This window comes from Prionailurus viverrinus, chromosome D2 (assembly GCF_022837055.1).
Source record: "Prionailurus viverrinus isolate Anna chromosome D2, UM_Priviv_1.0, whole genome shotgun sequence".
NCBI lineage: Eukaryota > Metazoa > Chordata > Mammalia > Carnivora > Felidae > Prionailurus > Prionailurus viverrinus.
In genome coordinates this window covers 85,772,104-85,793,949 of record NC_062571.1, presented here as the reverse complement: position 1 = coordinate 85,793,949, position 21,846 = coordinate 85,772,104, and the positions used below count along the sequence as shown (strand labels likewise).

Here is a 21,846-nt window from a genome sequence, read left to right as displayed (position 1 = left end):
CACAGAGTAAGAATAATCTAGTTCTTTGACGACTGACACCCTATCACCACGTCCAGCTCCTAACACACTACCCAGTTCTGCCGGGAGAAGCCAAAGCTGAGAGCCACAAAGACAGGGTGTAAAGTGTGAAAGGGCTGGGCTGAGATCAAGCGGGGCTCCAGGGCAGACCCTGAAATGGCTCTCAGGGTTTCCCTGACAGAAAATTTAAATGTTATACATTCATGTTTTCTGATTACCCGAAAGCAAGGTGGGGTCGGCTAATCAAACATCACCGCAGCTCCACTCCACAGAGGGGGCCCACGGGGAGTACCGGCTGCCACTGACGGCAGGGCAATTCTTCCGAGGGAATTCTTTCCAAATATGGAAACACCAGCCAGTGGCGTTCGCGAGCACTGACGGCCACTGCTTGTACAGAGGAGGCTCCGCTTGTACCTCACCTCGGATGTGCGAACACGAGAGCAAAACCTATTTTCCACTAAGTGGGCTCAGAAAGGAAGAGGGTGAAAGTCGAGTACATTCCTGAAAGAGAACAGTTTCGAGATGCAGAGTCCGTGTAGCAGGGCACACAAAGGGGGACACAGAGCCAGAGGAGCATCAATGAAGGAAGTGGCAGGGTACAGGCACAAGAAAGGCACCTTCTAACTGATCCCTGAATAGAGGTTTTATTAAAGAATACCAACATTCTAAAATGATCTATTTCCCATACGTCACTTACTTACTATATTTGATACCAAGACATGCTGTTACACAAATCAAGACCTCAGGAAACAGAAAAACTTGTCAAAAACATAGTTACAAAAATTATAAAGAATAAAGCAAGTACTTGTTTGAAATGAAACCGTACCTGTTAAATTACATATATCTAAAAATCTTGTTTGAATTCCCCAATTACATCTCTTATTATCTAGATGTAATTATGCTTATCAGATTGTTCCAAAATGTTTGAAAGCTTCCTTTTTTACTCTAACTTGCTTTTTATACACTCTTCTAAATGCCAGTTAACATACAAATGACTAGAAATGCATTATAAGTTAAGTCTAATGAAGAGGTAAGCAGAAAAATGGTTATTCCTCAGGGTAATTCTAATTTATTTGAATAATCATACAACATCTGATTTGAAAAGGATCCCCAAGACTGGCTCCAACCCCAATGCCACCAAAGGAAGGACCAAAGGCACAGAAAGGGTCACTGACCTGTACCTACGTCACCAAGGGTGGCACTGGGCTGCAGCCCCCCTGCTGTGACCCCCGGCCACTGTGCTTCCCCCTGCTGCCTCAGCACACCTTCCCCAAGCTGCGGGTTTTACCACCTGCCGATCTGGTGAGGTCACCACTCAGAAAAGAGTGAGAGGACGGTCCTGTTCGAACCCAAAGAAGAGAGCACTGTATCGGCTTTACTGCAGGTTTCCTACGTGGGAACCTGTCATTCAGGGGCATCCACGTGACAGCCAGTTCCACTACTCGTCACATTTCAGTGAAGGCACTGAACAAACCCCGTCAGACTCACGTTGTAAGTCCTTGTTATTAGGTCACCACAAAAAGCACCAGAAAGGATTCTCCTGCCTGATAGGGGAAAGTAAACCAGCCACAACCTCTATTAAAAACAAACAACCACAACAGAGACTGACTCTTGCTACCTGGAGTTAACTCTGGTAGAGACAGAGTTTGCTTTTCAACATCTAAACAGCAAGCATCCTTGGACACGTAAATGCCAGCAAGGAAATTTTTCAAGTAGAAGTGAGAGCTAAAGGAGCCTTTTATCGTTTTAAGATGGGACTCAACATGAAACTTTATCTTTAAAACTGGACTTTTTCAGAACCTAACATGTAATTTGCTAACCATATAGGGAAGAATTCACAATTAAAGCTATGCTAGAAGCTAGGTTATTTTTATAAAGTCACACTGGACATGCAGTAATCTTACCAACAGCACACTCAATTTTACTGCCACCTATCTGAAAAAAATTCCCCCCTGTATAGTTGAAACAAACTGATTCTCAACAGCATCATCAAAAGGCATTAAATGCTCAATTATGAAGCAGAATAATGTTGTACTAGGCATAGTAAAAAGAAAATAACACAAACCCAATACCAGAGGGGTCAAATAAACCCTAAAACTTACTTCAGGAGAAAATTACAAGCGTATATATACATGTATATGTATATGTATATGTGTATGTGTATGTGTATGTGTATGTGTGGGGGGGGGGTAGGTGGGTGGGTGTATACACACACGGAAAACAAGAGCACCTATAAACTGGAAATGACAGCACTAGTTGAACACTAGTCGCATAATTCGATGTGCGACAACAGGGAAGGCCAAGGTACGGGGGGAGACACAGAACCACCACCAAAATTCTGAAAATTTTTAAACCACTCTATCTGGGCAAGGTGAATAAAAAGAGACTCCCAAGAGAGACAGGAAACCATCAACAGCAAAAAGAACTGAACAGACAAAAGCCCATTCACACAACAGCAGTGCCCTCCCAACTCTGCTCCCGGTAAGCTGAGTGGCTTTCCGTCTCTGGGTGCTTGTTACATAAACAAAAATCTTCAACTGGATGACTTCTAAGAAGCCTCTGCGTTCTGAAATTCTCTGTGTCTGTGGTGCAAAACAGATTCTCACCACCTCAATACAGAGTGTCAGCGGGAATTAGGACCTTCTGGATTTCCTAAAGCTGTCTCCACACAGGCGAAGGAGGGACGGTGTGGCAGGACCAGAGCACGCCCACCCAGCCGCACCCCACGCCGGTGGAGCCCACTCTGCTCGCGTCCGTGTGAAAGCAGCTTCTTACCACAGCGGGGCTCCTGAGGAGTCCCCTTCATAAACAACATGCAAGGGGCAGCGTGAGTTAGTTTCTTCAGGCGCAGGTTGAGGTCTTCTTTAGGATGCTCATTACCGCTGGGTGGGAAGGAGCCGCTAGATGCGTGTCGCTGAACTTTTTTGGTCAACTCTGGGGCGTGTGCACCATCTAATCGGTCAATTTTCTGAGAATTCTAAAGTTAAAAAAGTCATTTAAAATACGTGCGGCATAAAGCTCCAAAATTATAACAAGCACGAATCCACAGCTCTAGCTGATTTTTAAAGAGGTCGACACTACTTACTATTAGGTGAGTTTTTAAAACTCTGATTACCAATTGGCGGAATGCATCTCCATTTTAGAAATATGTAACTGTTTTCTTTCATCCCCCTTTTGGGAACATACTAGGAAAACATCGCTACACCTCAAACTCAAACCAGATCAGGGTCCAACCTTAAAGAGAAAAGATTTCCTCCACCCTCGTGGGGATTAATCTGTTACTAAGTACAAATGCAGTACTTGGAGGAACTGTGGGGACACTCAGGGGTGCCCTGAAGCACAGATTTGCACCTGCTTCCTGAGAGAGTCATTAATCAAACCAGGACCGGCCAGATGTTCCATTATGTCCAGGCACATGCCCTAAGCAACCAACTTCTACCCAACGGAGGGGACATTTTGCGGCTATAGCCAAGTATCTGGATTGTTCTCCAGAAGCTCCAATTCTGGTTGCTGGTCCTCTACATGGCCCATATCACTTCTGCAGGATGCCCCAGGCCAAGCTTTAGCATCAATGCAAACAAGGAGACTACAAGAAGACGGGGCAAAGCCAGGAACAACCGAGTGTCTAACGTTCACGGATCAGGGAAAGGGGTAAAGGAACCAAGATTCAGCCCCCTGGCCCACTACAGATGCAGGATCTCCTGTGCGTCCTTATCCTTACCTTGAAAAACAGAAAGGTGGGAACAGAACTAATCCCGTATTTTTCAGATACTTCAGGAACGGCTTCAGCTTCCAACTTTAAAAACAAAAGAATATAAAGCTTGATTATGAAAAGGTCCTTTTTTACGACTTCAATATGTCTGCCAGATTCACATGCAGCATCCCTTCAAGTAGGTGATGTTTCTAAAGAGTCTGGTACAAAAGTTTATGACACATTTACATTTAAATGAGACTCACTGGGCTGGTGTGTCATCCACTGAGTCTGCAGTGTCAAAACAGGTTCAGAGGTTTTTATTTTGTTGCACATTTCAAAAGATGCCTGGAGGCTGTGAATAAAATTTTTGGTGCACTAGTGACCTAGTAAATTTTCAATCATATGCAGCTACTACTATATTGAAATCCATAAATCACTGACCCCAGTTATGTCATGATTACAGTGCTTATTTTCTGCCCACAGCAATTCTTGCTGTTTGCTCTATTGACTAATTTCAAGAGGCAGTACATCACGACTGACAGTTGCAGCCTTCTGCAAATTATGAAGCAAAAAGGAGTATTTCTTCAATAAACTATTGATGTCTGATAAATTTTACTTTTAACCCCTGCAAGGCTGCCGGACACTAGGCAGAGATCTTGCTAGGTTATCTACTTCTGGGTCTATTCATACATTTAAATGCATTTTCAATAAGATGACTGCATTCTGCTTGATGATTTCCTTGAGGCCCCTCAACGAGACACGATGTGTTACCTGACATATGAATTTTACACAACTCAATTTCTAAATAATTAGAACACAGTTCCTGTAAGGCTATTTATGTGCAGGATTTTGTAAACAATACACTTTGAGAGAAACTAAGACACAATATTGTATCCTTCCCTCACAGGACTTTCAATTTAATATAAACTTTTTAAAACCAATAAAAATCTGAATTCACATTATACCTGTAGGAAATAAAATTTATTGATAAATTTTACTGTTAAAAGAGTTAAAAATATGTATCCTGTATTTTTCCAGGAAGAGAAGGTTTCCACTGGGCTTGAAACACTACTCTTATCTAGAGCCTTCCCCAACCCAGCATCCATCTATCCAAATGAACCTGGACGGTAAGTGGGAGGCACAGTCATTCGTCTTTGGTTTCTATCTTCTGTCTCACACGTTCCCGGGTGCTCTTTTACTACTTTATTTCTTTAAAACGCCCTTTAGACATATATTTTTAATTACCTTCATCTTTCAAAATGTATTAACGTGAAAATTATATATGTTTCAAGTCAACATCAACTGTCCAATAAACTAAGAAAAATGAACAGAGAGAAGACAAAGCATTTGGAGACCACTACGTAGAACACGCTTTCTGAAAGTTCTGAAAACTTCTGTGCCGTTTTCTTTCATACAATTGCACACTCAAAGCAAAAAACAGCAGAGAAGGCGATGACTAGGGCAGCTCGTGATTTTCTCTTGCAAATAATACCCCTGGAGTGCCCGGCACACACCGGCACCGGGTGAGGCTCAGTTACGATCCCTATCTTTGGTACAACTGGATTCTAACAGCAAAATAACACAAATTTTAAAAAGGGGCAGTGCTAAGGGGCACCTGGGTGGCTCAGTAGGTTGAGCATCCGACTTCGGCTCAGGTCATGATCTCACAGTCTGTGAGTTCGAGCCCGCGTTGGGCTCTGTGAGCCGGGAGCCTGGCGACTGCTTCTGATTCCGTGTCTCCCTGTCTCTGCCCCTGACCCGCTCATGCTCTAGCTCTCTCAAAAATAAACAAACATTAAAAAAAAAATTTTTTTTTAATAATAGAAAGGGGGCAATACTCAGCGCAAACAAGATACTATGGTCTTAAACCAAACCAAAACAGGCAACATCGGGAATCATAAAAACACATTCCTCTGTGCTGCTTAAAGTTGACCTCTTCTCATATTCCTGCTGGTTTCCAAGGGTCTCCCTTAGTGACAATTCTTCTAGGAAGCAAATCATCCTCTTGAAATTCCTAAAGCCAGGAGGATCACCACAAGCACCTCTCCTCAAAATCGCTCCCAGCGAGATGACATCTTCTTCGTAAGACAAAGGCAGTGGTGACAAACAAATCCTCCCAGAGCAGGGGCCAGGACTGTCACTAAAGGCACAGCCATTCTCCCAGAACATCAAGGGTTATCTGAGGCCCTAAAACCTCTGCAGCAGTAAAATTCTCTGGAAACATTTTTATTGGATGTAAAGCAACATGACAGTTCTATCAATGAAAATAGAAAATAAATAAATACTGAAAAGTGAGCTGCATTCAGAAAAGACCAACGGCTGTCAATAATAGCTATCTTTCATGGAAAACCTACTTGGTGCCATAAACCACGACAGGCTCTTTGCATTCAATTGCCTAAACTACTTAACACCTGGAAAAGTGTATGGTACATTATCATCTCAACCTTACAGGGGGCTAGGTAAAGATGTAACTTGTCCCAAAACACACAGTCACTGGGTAGGAGAGCTGAGAAATAAACCCAAGACTGACTACAAAACCTATGCTTTTTTTCACTATACTACGGTAAACTTTTTCTACTCTATCGATCAAAAAGAAAGATTAAATTTCAAAGATAGGATTTATACATGACTTTAGCCCTCACCAAACACGAACGTTTCCAGAATGGAATTTCAGACAGAATGCCTTTGTTGGGAACCATCTACTTCCTGAACCATGACTCTCAAACTCAGACCCTTCCCGTGTGCAGTCGGGTGAGGAGAGGCAGGGAGCTGTTACCACAGCAAGGTTAACTGCAGAGGTAGGGAACTCCCTCTCTAGAGGGTCACCAAAGACCACTATGATGGTAATGGCTGACAGCTATGATTAATCTAAGCCAGACACTGTTCTAAGTGCAGTTTGTATACTGAGCCATTTAATCCGCACGATCGTAGATGCTGTCATTACACGTAACTAACAGAAGAAACTGGAATTTAAGGAGGTTAGGTAACTCAGCCAAGATTCCAACAATGGTGAGCAGTGGAGGAGGGCAGTGTAGCTCCAGAGCCAAGCTCCTCTCTACACCGCCAAGCTACCATTTCACCAAAGCCAACGGTTACTCTTTGTTCATCATGTTACTGAGCTTTCAGTATCATTAGTACGACCGCACCCACCTTCTCATGATACCCTTCACTTGGCCTTCCATGTTTTGTTTTGTTTGTCCTATAACTCTCATGACTCAGTCTCTTTGGCTTCTTCCCTCACATCTGGCCAACCTCTCCACGGCTGGCACATCCAGGACTTGGCTCTGAGTGCACTTCTCTTATTTACGCTCATCCTCCCTGAGCGGCCTCATCTAAGAAACACCCAATATGGCGACAACGCCCAAGTTGTATCCAGGCCAGACCTCCCCGCTCAGCTCCAAGCCACACACTTGACATCTGCATGTGGATCTCTACCAGGCATTTCCCACCAAGCCTGTTCCTCCCCAGGGCATCTGTCTTCTTTCATCCAGCCAGTGATCCAATCAAAAGGAAGACAACTTTGGTTACTCCATTTCCCTCACCCGACATCCAACCCGTTAACAGGTCTTCTGGGTTCCCCCTCCAAAATACAAGCCAAATCAGACCATGACGTCATTTCGATGCTCCCTTGCCACCAGTGTCCAAGGCATCTCTTACCTGGCCTGTGAAATAGCCTCCTAACGTGCGTACTTGCTTCCAGTCTGCATCCTTCCGCCACTTCAACCCACTCCCCACAGGACAGCCAGGTAAGCGCTTAAAACCAGAAACTGATGTGTCACTTCCACTGCACTCAAAATAAAACCCAAACTCCACCAGTGCCCACAGGTCATGTGGCTGTTGCCTCCCCTTCCAGCCTCCTGCCATACCCTCTCCCCCTTCACTGGCCCCACCGGTGGCCCATATGCAGGCCAGGCCCTCCAGCAGTACTCACTTGCTAATCCACAGCCTAAAAGTTTGTCCTGGCTCTCCAAGGACAGCTCCTTTTCATTTTCCAGCTCTTACTAGATGCAGCTCTCCAGCGAGACCCGGAATAAAGCACCCATCAGCCCAGGTTCTCTTCTTCCACACCCGATTTCTTTCCTTTCAGAATTATTCTCTGAAATTACCTTGATAATGTTACCCGATTACCCTATTGTTGTGTACCCCCAGTGACTAGCATAGTAGTGGCCTGTAAGTGTTGGGTAAATAAATTTTGACACAATACTGAATAAATGGTGGTCACTATTGCTAAGCCAACAACGGGAGTGACCACTGGCCAGTGTGGCACTGATCCCCAAGGCTGAGGAGAGAACAATTAAACCTGACATTCAGGAATATTTTGTTCAACATCAAAAAGAGGCTTCTTTCTAACTCTGTGACTTGTGATATTAAAGGAAAACCTTTCCAAGTAAAATTCCTTGTCCAAATAGATCTTTCATGTTTTTGATAGCTTTTTAAAAGACCTTTACCAAACGTAGCCCAGGAATGGCTAATGAACTGCTAATTGTTAAATTTTTTTTTTAATTACCAAGGCAGCATAAATAAAAACTAGGATATTTTTTTTTTGATTTTTTTTTTCAACGTTTATTTATTTTTGGGACAGAGAGAGACAGAGCATGAACAGGGGAGGGGCAGAGAGAGAGAGAGGGAGACACAGAATCGGAAACAGGCTCCAGGCTCTGAGCCATCAGCCCAGAGCCCGACGCGGGGCTCGAACTCCCGGACCGCGAGATCGTGACCTGGCTGAAGTTGGACGCTCAACCGACTGCGCCACCCAGGCGCCCCAAAACTAGGATATTTTTAAGATTTAGCAATTCTACTTGAATTATCTGAGAGGCATTTTTAGAGTTCTCCAAAAATGGAACCCTACATACGTTCTCTAAGATGCCAAATAAACTGGTCAGTATTCTCTGACACTGAAAAACAGGAATTCAGCTAAGTGGTACCTAGTTACACAGCTGGCTGGCACCCTTCTGGAGATGACCCTACATCGTCTGTTTACAAATACTAACTGAACAGACATTTAGAATTGAACATTTCTATAACCACACAGAAATTATCTATACTGATTTTAGAGACCCTTAGAAACTGAACTGTGAGCTGTATTTTAAGATGCTTGTGCATTCAAGAATCAAATTATAACAATTCCTATTTTTTTAAGAATCAAAAAATACAAATTTAAGTATCTAACTCCTATACCCTTTGCCTTCATATCTGAAGTTACAATGGACGTAAAATTCAAGTTCGGCAGGAACTATGCAAATGAGATTACTACTAAATGAAATACAGTAGCACAAAACCTCACCAACCAGGTGGCCAATAAGCTTGCCTTTGAGATTTTATGTACCGAAGTGCCTTATATGATAAAATGAGTACCACGGCTTAATTGAGTCAGGGTACCAAGCTGGAAGAGGGGTGGGGGAGGCTGGCATAGGAGATGGAAGCCAATGAATGACACAAAGGGAAGCAATAAAACAATGAAAACAAGGTAAGGTACAGGTCTCTACTTCAAATATCCCACCACCCACTCAAGAAGCCAAACGAAATAGGACTAAACGACAGAACAGACAAAAGTACAACATATCCTCTAATCGTTGAGCCACAGGCACAGACTGAGTTTGGAGATGGGGGAAAAAAAAAAAAGCCACAGGGGTACATGGGAGACTTCATATAAAATGGATTCGATTTGAATCATCATGTTGCACACCTTAAAAATACACAATTCTCATTTGAAGAAAAAAAAATACTAAATTTAATGTAACAAATTGAATAAAATATTTCAATTAATAATTTAAATCACAATAAAACCAAACGTAAAATAAAAAAAAATGAACAGCCACTCTACGAAAAGACGAATTTGACTCGGACCTCGAATAGAACTACTGGTACCCAACTACACCATCACAAGGAGCCTTATGCTGTTCTCGCTCCTTCCCACCCCACTACCACACCCTAGACCTTGAAAGATTCTATCTACCAAACAAGGGAGTAAACAATAAACGTGTATTCCCGTTTTAAAGGCAAAGAGTTGGGGCGCCTGGGTGGCTCAGTCGGTTGAGCGTCTGACTTCGGCTCGGGTCATGATCTCACAGTCTGTGGATTCGAGCCCCCTCCCCCTCATCGGGCTCTGTGCTGACAGCTCGGAGCCTGGAGGCCTGCTTCCGATTCTGTGTCTCCCTCTCTCTCTGTCCCTCCCCTGCTCATGCTCTGTCTCTCTCTGTCTCAAAAATAAATAAAAACATTAAAAAAACAATAAATGAAAAAAACAAAATTAAAAAATTTAAAGGCAAAGAGTTAACAAACTGACTTTACACATTTTGAAAAGCAAGGACATGTAACATCTTAATTAGCCATTTAATTTTACTCTGAACAAATGTTAAGTTTTCAGTAAGACTTTGGGCAATAAGAGCGACTCCTATGTCTTCTCGAAGGCCTTGGAGGCGTGCGAACCTCCTGTGGGGCCCAGAGCCTTGGGTTCGGGCTAGATGGGGCAGCCAATGCGCAGCAGTGAATCACCGCAAGGCACGGGCATAGACATGGTGCCAAGGAGCGTGCGTGCACTTCATCACCAGCCCATCAGTACAGGAAGGAGGGTGTTCGTTCACGTGCAATAAATGTGAGAGTCCTGCCTTTCAACAACCTGTTCCAGTGAACACAGACTAATTCGGACCAAAACGTACGCTAACTTTTCTCAGGTATTACTTTCCCATTGTCTACAAAACAAGAAACTGGTGGTGGTCACAAAACTCTACACTCAAAGTATTAAAGGGGCGCCTGGGGGGCTCAGTCGGTTAAGCGTCCAACTTTGACTCAGGTCACCATCTCACGGTTCATGGGTTCCAGCCCCGCGTCGGGCTCTGCTGACAGCTTGGAGCCTGGAGCCTGGACCCTGCTTCAGATTCTGCATCTCCCTCCCTCTGCCCCTCCCCTGCTTATGCTCTGTGTGTCGCTCAAAATAAACAAACAGTAAAAAAAAAAAAAAAAAAAGAAAAAAAAATTAAGTATTAAAAACATTATGCTCGAGATCACCTACATGATGATTTTGGAAATCTAAGTTATAAAATGGACTGATCTCTATAATTCACAAGTCAAAAATGCCAGACTGTTGGCAGTCAAAAAACAAACAAAAAAAACTAAGAAATCAAATTAAAAGACACAGAGCAGAACATCAGTTCCCTTCCCTAGACTGTTCAAAAAGCTCTCAGTAACAAAAGACAGTTATTTTAAAATGAACTGCACCCTCTCTTACTGGGGAATGCCAACAGACCTCTCAAATATTTTACTTCTTATTTGCTCACCAATTAAATTACCTACCTTACAAAGTCCACTGCAGGTTATCCCTGCCATTTAAAGACCAACTACTCCACAGAGTGAATTTTCAGAAAGTAATGACTCCTGGGAGAACTGCCCCACCTAGCGCCACCCCCTACCCCCGAGAGGGGGGTGCAGTAGGGTTCAGGCATCCCCAGCAGACCAGGACTTCCAACGCCTGGCAAGACACTTAAGCACTTGAACAACTTAAAATCTCCCAGCCAAGTGTGGTACCAATGTGAGAAGTAATTCTATAGTCTCTTTAAATAAACCATTCAGATGGCAGCTCAGAACAATGTGTCACCTAAACCTGTAACATTATACACATAAAAGCAGACTTGCAACAATTACCATCATCTTGATTAATCGTATGATTGAAATGTTTAATCATTCATTCCACCTGTAATCATTATCTTTTATCACTGACCAAACATGCAGTTTTAATGTCTCCTTCTATTATTTATACTGGACATTTTAGGGTTATATTCTAAGGTTACATTTACACATTTCATTGGAATTTTAAGTAAGTCCTTAAATTTTAAAAAGCTAGCTATTACTTCTATATTTGCTCTATCTTCATTAAAAAAAAAAAAAAAAAAAGAAAACACTGAAAGGATTCATGCAAAATTAACACAGGCAGCCCCTTCTTTATAGGGCAGGACAGCGGGGGGGGGGGGGGGGGGGGGGGGAGGTGCAGGGGAGCTTCGCGTTGTACACCTTTCACGCTGTTGTGATTTTGAGACATCTAACTGCAACACCATTCAAAGCACACTTATCTGTACAGAAACTGCCTGAAAGTTTTATCTCCTGTTACACAGATGAATTAGCCTTCAGAATTCTGTTTTCAGTTGATACACAAAGCGGAAAATAGAGATGTTCACTTTTAACCCCACATGTGGGTATATTTGCTAAACATGTCCCCTGAACTCACAAATTCTGGTTTCATAAAATAAGGCTTTGGTCTTTCTTGTTTCTTTAAATCTGAAGGATTCAAGTTTCTGAAACCAGGGTTTCACTTCTGAGATTCTCGGCTTCTCTACTGTGGCTTTGTTGTTTCAACCAGTACTAAGTCCTGAATGACAGCATTAAATGTGCTAAACCAAGTAGCTAATCCACAGCCTCAACTATCACTTCCTAGTACGTGCCCACCCGAGACACAAACTAGGAACTAGAGCATGCAAAGCTGGGTGAAAACAAGGCAAGCCAGAGAGACACCAGATTCCCTCCTTCTCTGCTTCCTAAACAGGTCAGCAAAGCTTTTCGGTTTCTCCTATGGGTCTGCATTTACCTGACCCCAGATCCCAGATAGCAGCTTCTTTCCGTTCCCCGGGTTCCCAGCCGCCTCACACACCCTTTCTCCAATCACTTGGCACGTCACACCCTGCTCTTCAATGAAGCAAGCTCTGTTAGTATTTTTACCGTACTAAAACCACAATGGCCCACACTGAATGATCTAGTCTGCTTCTGTTCACAAACATCCCCGCTGCCCATCCTGCAATCTACCCAGCATGTGGCAGGGAAAGTATGGTGATTGTTATGCTACTCGGTACTTGAGAAATGCGAAGCAATTTTAAGATTTTTAAGAATAACCTGCTGCAAAAATAACACACGCACCAACTATAAATGTAGAATCCCACACCCCTCCTCCCTTACGTTAGTAAAATGCAGTCTGCATCATAAGTCAGAATTAAGCTCACAAAAGATGCGACACTGGAAATACAATACCTTCACAAATGAAACTTGAGGGTGCTCTTTGGCCAACTCCGCCATCACGTCGTTCATCTGAGCACACTGCGGAGCCCATGGCGCCCAAAAATGGACCACGAGGAGGGACCTAGAAATCAACAAAACGCAATGTTTTAAAGCTAAGGTGTCTTTAAAAATAAGGAGATATTGGGGCGCCTGGGTGGCGCAGTCGGTTAAGCGTCCGACTTCAGCCAGGTCACGATCTCGCGGTCCGTGAGTTGGAGCCCCGCGTCGGGCTCTGGGCTGATGGCTCGGAGCCTGGAGCCTGTTTCCGATTCTGTGTCTCCCTCTCTCTCTGCCCCTCCCCCGTTCATGCTCTGTCTCTCTCTGTCCCAAAGATAAATAAAAACGTTGAAAAAAAAAAATAAGGAGATATGTATATATATTCAATTCTATCACCAAAAAACCTGTACAAGAACTGCCTGAATTGCTTTTGTACTGCTACAATTTAGTTGTATTAAACAAAGACTGAAATGGAAGGCTTGCAAGGTCTTGATAATCTTTCGGATGAACTTTCAAGTCAATGGTATCTCTTGAGTGAAGACTTACTTCATACGAAGTGGTTCTAAATATTCATCCATCTCAACTCACAGTCCTATAAATCAATCATGTTCTCAGATCCTTAGGAAAGGCGGAAACTAGATGTCTGCACGATGTCTCTGAAAAGGGACTGCAGATAGATGGTCACTACAAATTCTAGGATTCACTTTCTAAGCACAGTACTGTGGAGGCAGAGGTATAGTTGTGACCACAGGAACAGGAATAAAATGTTGAAAATGAAGGCACGCAGGCAGAAAACAAGGGGAAAAAAAGAAACTACTTTTTACAACGACATCCTTTTTTTACATTATACTACAAAAGATTTTCTAAAAACTGATAGTATGAACAGACAGGACAGTGGATTAATAAACTGTTGACTAAGTTCTTAGGCATCTCAGTGTATATTTATCAACTACTTTCATACAAAATTGTCTTGGCAAAGATATCTTTTATTTATTTATTTATTTATTTATTTATTTATTTTTAAATTTTTTTTTTTTTTTTTCAACGTTTATTTATGTTTGGGACAGAGAGAGAGCATGAACGGGGGAGGGGCAGAGAGAGAGGGAGACACAGAATCGGAAACAGGCTCCAGGCTCTGAGCCATCAGCCCAGAGCCCGACGCGGGGCTCGAACTCACGGACCGCGAGATCGTGACCTGGCTGAAGTCGGACGCTTAACCGACTGCGCCACCCAGGCGCCCCTATTTATTTATTTTTTATTTTTGGGACAGAGAGAGACAGAGCATGAACGGGGGAGGGGCAGAGAGAGAGGGACACACAGAATCGGAAACAGGCTCCAGGCTCCGAGCCATCAGCCCAGAGCCCGACGCGGGGCTCGAACTCATGGACCGCGAGATCGTGACCTGGCTGAAGTCGGACGCTTAACCGACTGCGCCACCCAGGCGCCCCAAAGATATCTTTTAAGTCTATCCTCATACTGAACTTAAACACCCTTCCACAGAATTCTAAGTTCAAATATAACCACCCCCAATCAGAAAAAATGTGAAAAAGCAGGAAAAAAAAACCCACAATTTTTAAAGAAATGTTACATAGAGAAAGGAAGTAAGGGCAACTAACCTGTGGGTAAGCAAAGGAGTGGCAGCCTGTAAAACCAGTGAAACAGTACGGCTGAGAGAGGAGTGAGCCTCCCATCCAGCGTCAGAGAACAGAACAAAAGGGATTGCAGAGGTAGGAGGGGCAGGATTTGGTTGGCGACCTTAGAAGCAAGAGCTAGAGCGACTCCCAAGTTTCACTGACTGATGGATGACCAGCGGTGGCAGCAGGCATGGGTCATGTACACTAGCCGCCAACCTGAGAGGAGAGGAAACCTGGTGGGCTGCTAGTGATGGTCTCAAACTCAGGAAAGAAGTCTGTGCTTCATCTGCAGACAGACTTGGGAATCAAGAAACAGAGCTGGCACCAAGCTCTCCAAAAACACAGAGGTCAGAGCCTCTGGACTCATCAACAGGAGTTGGGACAGACAAAGGAAAAGGAACCCGGCAGTAGACCAGAAAGTGGAGCCTAAATGGAACATTCTGGGGCTCGATTCTGTTGTGCCCCTCAAAGGTTAAAGGGCCTCACAGAAGTCAAGAGAAGGAGGAGGAAGGAATGACAACCATCTGATGCAGGTGGCAGGGCACCAGCAACGCTGGACGGCAGAAGCACAAGTCGGACTGCAGCATGTGGGGGACTGAACCTAAGAGGAGGAAGCAGGTTGCTAGAAATCTACACTTTAATAAGAGATCTGTCTGTAAACAGGGGGAGTCCCAGGCAGAGGCAAAGACAGGCTCAAGGGATTGGCTTTTTTTTTTTTTTTTTTTTTTTAGTTTATTTATTTACTACGAGAGAGAGAAAAAATGTGAGCGGGGGAGGGACAGAGAGCGTGAAGAGAGAATCCCAAGCAGGCTCCACACTGTCAGCGCAGAGCCGGATGCAGGGCTCAAACCCACAAACTGTGAGATCATGACATGAGCCTAAACTGGACGCTTAACTGACTGAGCCACCCAGGCGCCCCTGTTTTTTTTAATACAAGAAAATCTTCACGTTTATCTTGTGAGGGGGTAGTGCAAGTGGAGAGGAAAAGGTTGAAGGCAAAAGAGCCTTCTAAGGATGCAAAGTCTCGGGGCGGCAGGGGAGGGGAACCTAAGAGCAGAGAAGAATTCATCTTGAGATAAGGGGCAGTCTGCTCCAGGTCAGGAGTGAAGCAATCCAGAATGGGTAAAGCTGGGAATAAATGTTAGATGTTGGGGGAGGGGAGAGTAGGAGAGTTGGGGAGATGCTGTTTTCCCAAGTAGGAAGCGTGTCACTTGCTGAAACAAAGGAAAATGGAGGTCTGAGTCCCAGACAGCACTGAGGCAGAAGGGAGAGCTGCCCGGGGGCACACAAGAGGAAAGCAGCATGTTCTCAAGAAAGACCCACCTAAGGCTGGAAAGGACATACTGTGGGTCCCTAATCAATAGGTTATCGCTCGTGTCCAGCAGAACTCAGAAGCTCCAACGTGTGGGTAGGTGGGCCTCAGGGTCTATGGCAGAGACTATGCTGTGTTTCACCAAGTGTGATTTCCTTCTCCTCCTGGGCATACAGCCTGACTACACTTGCAGCTGTCTGGGGCCCCAGAACTGAGCTCTGGCCAGTGTGACGCAGGCCACAAGTGATCTACCTGCCCCTCAAAAACCTCTGAATGAGCCTCTGCAGAGGATGCTGGGGAGGCTCCAAAGCCTAAGGGGACGGGGAGAAAGAAAAGAGGCCCACAAAAGGACCTGCACACGAATGTTCACAACAGCCTCAGACACAATAGCCAAAAACTGGAAATGACCCAAATGTCTACAGATTGGAGAAACTGTTGTCTATTCATATAATAAAATACTCCTCAGCAGTAAGAAGGAACTAATGACAGATCCATGCAACAACATGCATCTCGAAAGCATGCTGGGCAAAACAACCCAGACATAAAAAACCAGCAGCTGTAGACTCCATTTACATAAAGTACCAAGAACAGGCAGAACTAATCTACACTGACAGAAAGTGGATCAGCGGTGGGGATTACTGGAAAGGAGCTAAAGAACATTCTGGGGCTCAATACTGTTGTGAATGGTGATTACTTGTGTACGTACAACTATAAAAATTCATCATACCTAACTATTAAGATCTGTGCATTTTACATGGTGTGTATGTTAATACCTCATTTTTAAAAAACTGGGATACCATTTTCTACTAAATTGAAAAGGATTTTTTAAATAATATTCCACGACCAAAAACATGGAGAGAGCCAAGCATTTCCATATCCTGCTGGTAAATATTAAACTGCAACCTTTCAGAAATTTCCTACACACAGTCAAGTATCTATCCTATCCTAAGGAGGTAATTAAAGAGACAAAGATTTATGTATATGAATACTTTTCCATTATCTTATAGAAAATAACTAGAAAAATCAATTCTTCAACAATACTATAGTTTTTTTAATGGCCAAACAATAAAATACTATCAAGACATTAAGAATCATCTTTCAAGGAATTTTTACGACATGGAAAACTGCTCACAATATGATCGTATTTTTAAAAATTAAGGGGCGCCTGGGTGCTCAGTTGGTTAAGCGTCCAACTTCGGCTCAGGTCATGATGTCACGGCTCCCGTTGGAGCTTCACATAGGGCTCTGTGCTGACAGCTGAGAGCCTGGAACCCGCTTCGGATTCTGTGTCTCCCTCTCTGTCCCTCCCACACCCGTGCTGTGTCTGTCTGTCTGTCTCTCTCTCCCCCCCCAAATAAACATTAAAAAATAACTTAATTAAAATGTTACCAAACTTTATAATTGAACTGATCTATGCAAAAATAAATAATACACCTGAAACTAATATACTGTGTCAATTATACTCTAAGAATTAAAAAAACGAAAAAAGTACACCTACACAACTTAAATTCCATTATCACTAACATGGCTTTGAAGAGTAATTTAGGTCTTAATCATGGAATCTTCCCAATTATAAAATAGCAATAACTAATACCCTGGAATGTTGGGAAGATCAAACAAAAATATGAAAACGTTTTGAAAACACAGAAGTATGATAGTATTAATAGTTATTTTACATTACCCACAATATTCTCATATTTAAATGCTTAGCTTTCTAATTAAGTACGCCGGGTCTGGTAGCATGAGGATATAAACCGGAAACAAACATGAACGCTGCCGCCGCCCTGTCTTAGGTTATAGGTGAGAGTACTCTGTCTGTAATCCAGTGTGCATGGTGTGCCGTTTGAGGACCAGGTTCAAATCCCAACTAACCTGACTTTGGACAACGTAACAGACCTTGGTTCTTCATCAGCAGGATAAATGATGCTCGATAAATAGCAGTTTCTCTCTCGTTAGGTGTTCTGCTCCTGCAGTTCCTCATCTGCAGACAACACCAGCTACCCTTTATTAAATACTGCCTATACTCGACTGGTAAGTATTTTACACACGGGCAAAATCTCAATTACTCTGCAGATGGGTATGAACATTCTGCCCAGCACAGACCAGCTGAGGTGTCAGCGATCTACAAACACCTGACACGACGCAAGCAAAAAGTTCAATTCACGTAAAATTTTAAAATTGAGAAGTGATGTTTACAAAGCAGATTTTTAAATGACTACAATGCCAAGTACTATTTAATTTTTTTTTTAAGTAGGCTTCACGCCCAGCGCGGAGCCCAACGCGGGCCCAAGCCCACAGCCCCGAGATCAAGACCTGGGAGGAGATCAAGCGTCTGAGGCCCAACTGAGCCACCCAGGCGCCCCTACTTAATAACGTAAATGCTTCCATTTTCACTGAAACCGGCAGATTTATTCCCTTCCTGGATGCCATGCATCATTGCCCAGGTGCCTGTTTAATCGCTACGGAAAAGGTGTCTTGTCTCCTGGATCACTTTAAGTGCGGGCCAGCGACAAGAATACGTGGTACAGTACGGACTGTGCTATTTTAAGGATTTTTATGAATAAAAAATGAAACCTAAAAAACAAACTGTGCAACACACAGAGCAAAACAGTTTTTCAGGTGATAGTAAGTTCAAACACGTCTGGAGGGCAGGCCCGCACAGGCCCTGGTCCTTTCAGGAAGCGTCCACCTTGGCTGTCCTCGGTAATCTGAACGCAAGCGCTGGATGAGTCAGAACCCACCTTTCATCAATGAGTATTGGTCATTATTTTCTCCTTCCTCCCCACCCCAAACAATTTTCCAAGCAAGCCTCAAAAGTCAAAAGAGCTGTTCTGGTCAATACCTTTGACTCCGCCACGTCCCCAGCCCATGACCAGCCACAAGTTCAGGCAGGAATTCTCACCCTGCTCCATTTCCAACACAGGCACCTAACTCCCCCGTCTCACTTGCTCTCCCATGCAGGGCACTACCTGCCCCTAAATCAAATCCGGGGGTGGGGGGGAGGGGGTGTCAATCCCACGGAATTGGGTCCACAGGCACTTACTGCCTGGGACCGCCATGCAACTACTCTGTTCCATACTGAAAATACTCCGGGCTGACGATCCCGCGCGCTAGGCGAGGTCGCGGGGTACACGCACCGCCCCCTTCACCCACCACAACCCTAGGGAGCCGCTACTCTAAGAATCCATCTCACCGTCGAGGAAACTGAGGCCCGGTAATGAAGCCTGCCCAAGGGTCACAAGGCTAGGTAGTGGCGGGGCTGGGGACTGGCTCCCCGGCCATCCGGCCCTGGAGCCCCCACCGTACCCGGCGGCAGTAGAGCGGTACGAAGCTCAGAGAACCCCCAGGCCCCGGAGGGCTCACGGGGGGAGGCGGCAGGAGCGCCGCGGGGCGGCCCCGGAAGCCCTGACTCGTACGCGCCCACCCAGTTCGGTGTCCCCTAATCCCGCGCAGCCCCGCGGGTCCCCTTCTGGAACCGTCCCCAGGGCCAGGAGCCGTGTGCCAAAGCAGCACAGACCCCGGCTCGGCCAGCTCCCCAAACAGGAAATCCCCGTCTGCGGCTGCAGGTGAGCTGGAACACGCGAGCACTACCCGAGTATGCACACGTCTCGACCGCTCGGCTCCAGGGAGGCAGAGTCACCTAACCCCCTAGGCCCTCTTCAACCGCCCGCTGCTGGCAACGCGGCCGCGGGGTCTCCGCGCCCCTCCCCCGGCCCCGGGGCCGACTCGCCGCGCCGCCGCGCCCCGCGGCCGCCAGGCCGGGCGTCCGGGCCGAGCCGGGGATCGGGCCCGGAGACCAGGCTCGGGATCCGGGGGCCGCCGGCCGCCGCCCGGGAGGCCGCCCCCCGCGTGCGTCCCCTCAGCCCCGCCGCCCGCCGCCCCGCTTACTTGGCTGTGAGGCGCAGCAGCTCCTCAAACTGCCGGGTTGAACCGACCTCCACCACTGCCGCCGCCGCCTCGGCCGCCCCCGCCGCCATGCTGCAGCCGCCAGACAAGAGCAATCGAGCGCGGGCGGCCGGCGGGGGCGGGGCCTCCGGGCGACTGCGCGCGGAAGCCCCGCCCCCGGACCGCCCCGGGCCTGCGCTTGGGGCGTGCACGGAACCGGGGGCGGAGCTTCCGGGGGAGCGCCCGCTCGCCTGACCCGCGTGCTCCTGGCATCGCGGACGCTCGCCTCGCTGGGCACCCGCTCCCGGAGGCTCCGCACCTTCCAGACAGTTCTACAGCAGCCGGGAGGAGGGTGTGTGCGCGAGTGCAGGTGAAGTCAGGTCTGGACGTCCCACAGGATAGCGTTTTAATCTAAAATGAAATTAACTAAAAGGTGTGGATGGAATGGGATAGATGTTACTGAAAATGGAAAATTACATTATTTAAAATGCAATGAGAGCCATGAGGAACTGTTTTGTATCCTGACTGTAGTTACATATGCAAACCTAAACATAAAATTGCATAGGACAAAATACACACACAAATGAATTCCAGTAAAACTGGGGAATCTGAAGAAAAGAGGCGGATTGTGTGATCATGCACATCCCGGTTGTGGTTTTGTACTATGGTTTTTTTGCAAGATGTCCTCTTTGGGGGAGAAGGTACACAGGATCTCTCTGTATTATTTCTTAGAACTGCACGTGGCACAAAATTATTTTACAATGAAAAAAAAGTTTTTTAAATAAAACCTAGAGATTACTATGCAAAAATGCAATAGAAGGAGGGGAACCCCATGTTGCAAAACAGGGTGTATACTCCCATGGCCATTTTTAAAAAGTTTTTTTATGTTTATTTTTGAGAGAGAGAGAGAGAGAGAGAGAGAACCCCAAGCAGGCTCCATGCTGTCAACGCAGAGCTGGACGCAGGGCTCGAACCCACAAACCATAAGCTCATGACCTGAGCCAAAATCCAGAATCCAACACTTATCTGACTGAGCCACCCAGGTACCCCACTCTGATGGCCATATTAAACAGGAATATAAGAAATGAAATGACATCACTACCTATAGCTGAACACAGCATAGAAAAAGTTCTTCAGAAGGATGTGCCCCCAAAGTGTTAGGAGAGCTTGCCCCTGCAAAAGAGCAGAGTGAAAGGGAAGACCTTCATTTTTTACATTATGTACTTCTTAGTGTCATTTGCATTTTTTCAAAGAACATGGACTGTCTTTGTAATTTTAAAAATAATGAAATTGTAATGCACAAGGGAAATGTGCAATAGTGATTCTTTTTCAAAAAGCAGTAGTAATCACCCCTTCTGAATGTGGCTGTTTTAAAAATCCCTATTTCCCCTTTAAATGGAATTTGCTGATAGTAGCACACACCAGCTACAGAACATGCTCTCTACTTAACAAAAAAAAAAAGGAAAACTCCCAGGTTACATTACCATTTGTCACTCATGCTCTTTCTGCCGCTATCACCATCGACATAGTGAGTGATAGACATTAGACACAGGCATAATGGTTAGCAGCTGACCTCTGAGCTTTAAAATGCTCTGACTTTGGGGGCACCTGGGTGGCTCAGTTGGTTGAGTGTCCAACTCTTGATTTTGACTCAGGTCATGATCCCAGGGTCGTGGGATTGAGCCCAGAGTTGGACTCCGTGTTGAGTGTGGAGCCTGCTTGGGATTCTCTGTCTCTCTCCCCTGCTGGCGCTCTCTCTCTCTCTCTCTCTCTCTCTCTCTCTCAAATAAAAAAATAAAATGCTCTGACTTTGGCAACAAAAGACCACTCCCCTCAGCCCTGAGCCAAGCCACATGTGGGAGGCTGTTGCATCTGAGTTACAGGTACATAAGCATATATACACGTATAAAGTGCTTGTCAGCCTTCCGAAGCCCTCACAAAAGAGTCTGTATTTATCACTCAATGCTCCTCCGGCTGCTGAAGTGAAAACGTCACCACCTACCTACACTTCATAGCTAAGGAAACACCCAGACCCGCGGCAGGGAAGGACCAACACCAAGATCACACTAGGCCTTCTCTTTACCTCCTGCCTGTCTCGTGTACCCCACTGCACCCCATCCCTCCCATGTGAGTACGCTGTGAGTATGCTGTCGTCTCTAAGCTTGTTGCACCCAAAGGGAAAAGCTCATTATCCGAGTAAACTGGTTTGGCCCGTTACAGAATACTCTGGACTTGGCTTTCCCTCCGGCCCGTTAGTGTGGAAG

The 21,846-nt window shown here is 45.3% G+C and overlaps 1 protein-coding gene across 1 annotated transcript in view; it reads right to left on the bottom strand.

The window, feature by feature from the left end:
- GLRX3 (glutaredoxin 3) overlaps positions 1-19,726 on the bottom strand; it is a 32,578-nt gene extending 12,852 nt beyond the window's left edge. Inside the window, exons 1-4 of the mRNA XM_047825558.1 lie at positions 19,586-19,726; positions 12,728-12,836; positions 3,740-3,814; positions 2,794-2,995 (exon numbers count right to left, since the gene is read on the bottom strand). Of these exons, the coding sequence (XP_047681514.1) occupies positions 2,794-2,995; positions 3,740-3,814; positions 12,728-12,836; positions 19,586-19,674 (475 nt within the window). The 5' untranslated portion in view covers positions 19,675-19,726. The remainder of the gene's footprint in view (positions 1-2,793; positions 2,996-3,739; positions 3,815-12,727; positions 12,837-19,585) is intronic.
- Between the last annotated feature and the right edge of the window lie 2,120 nt (positions 19,727-21,846).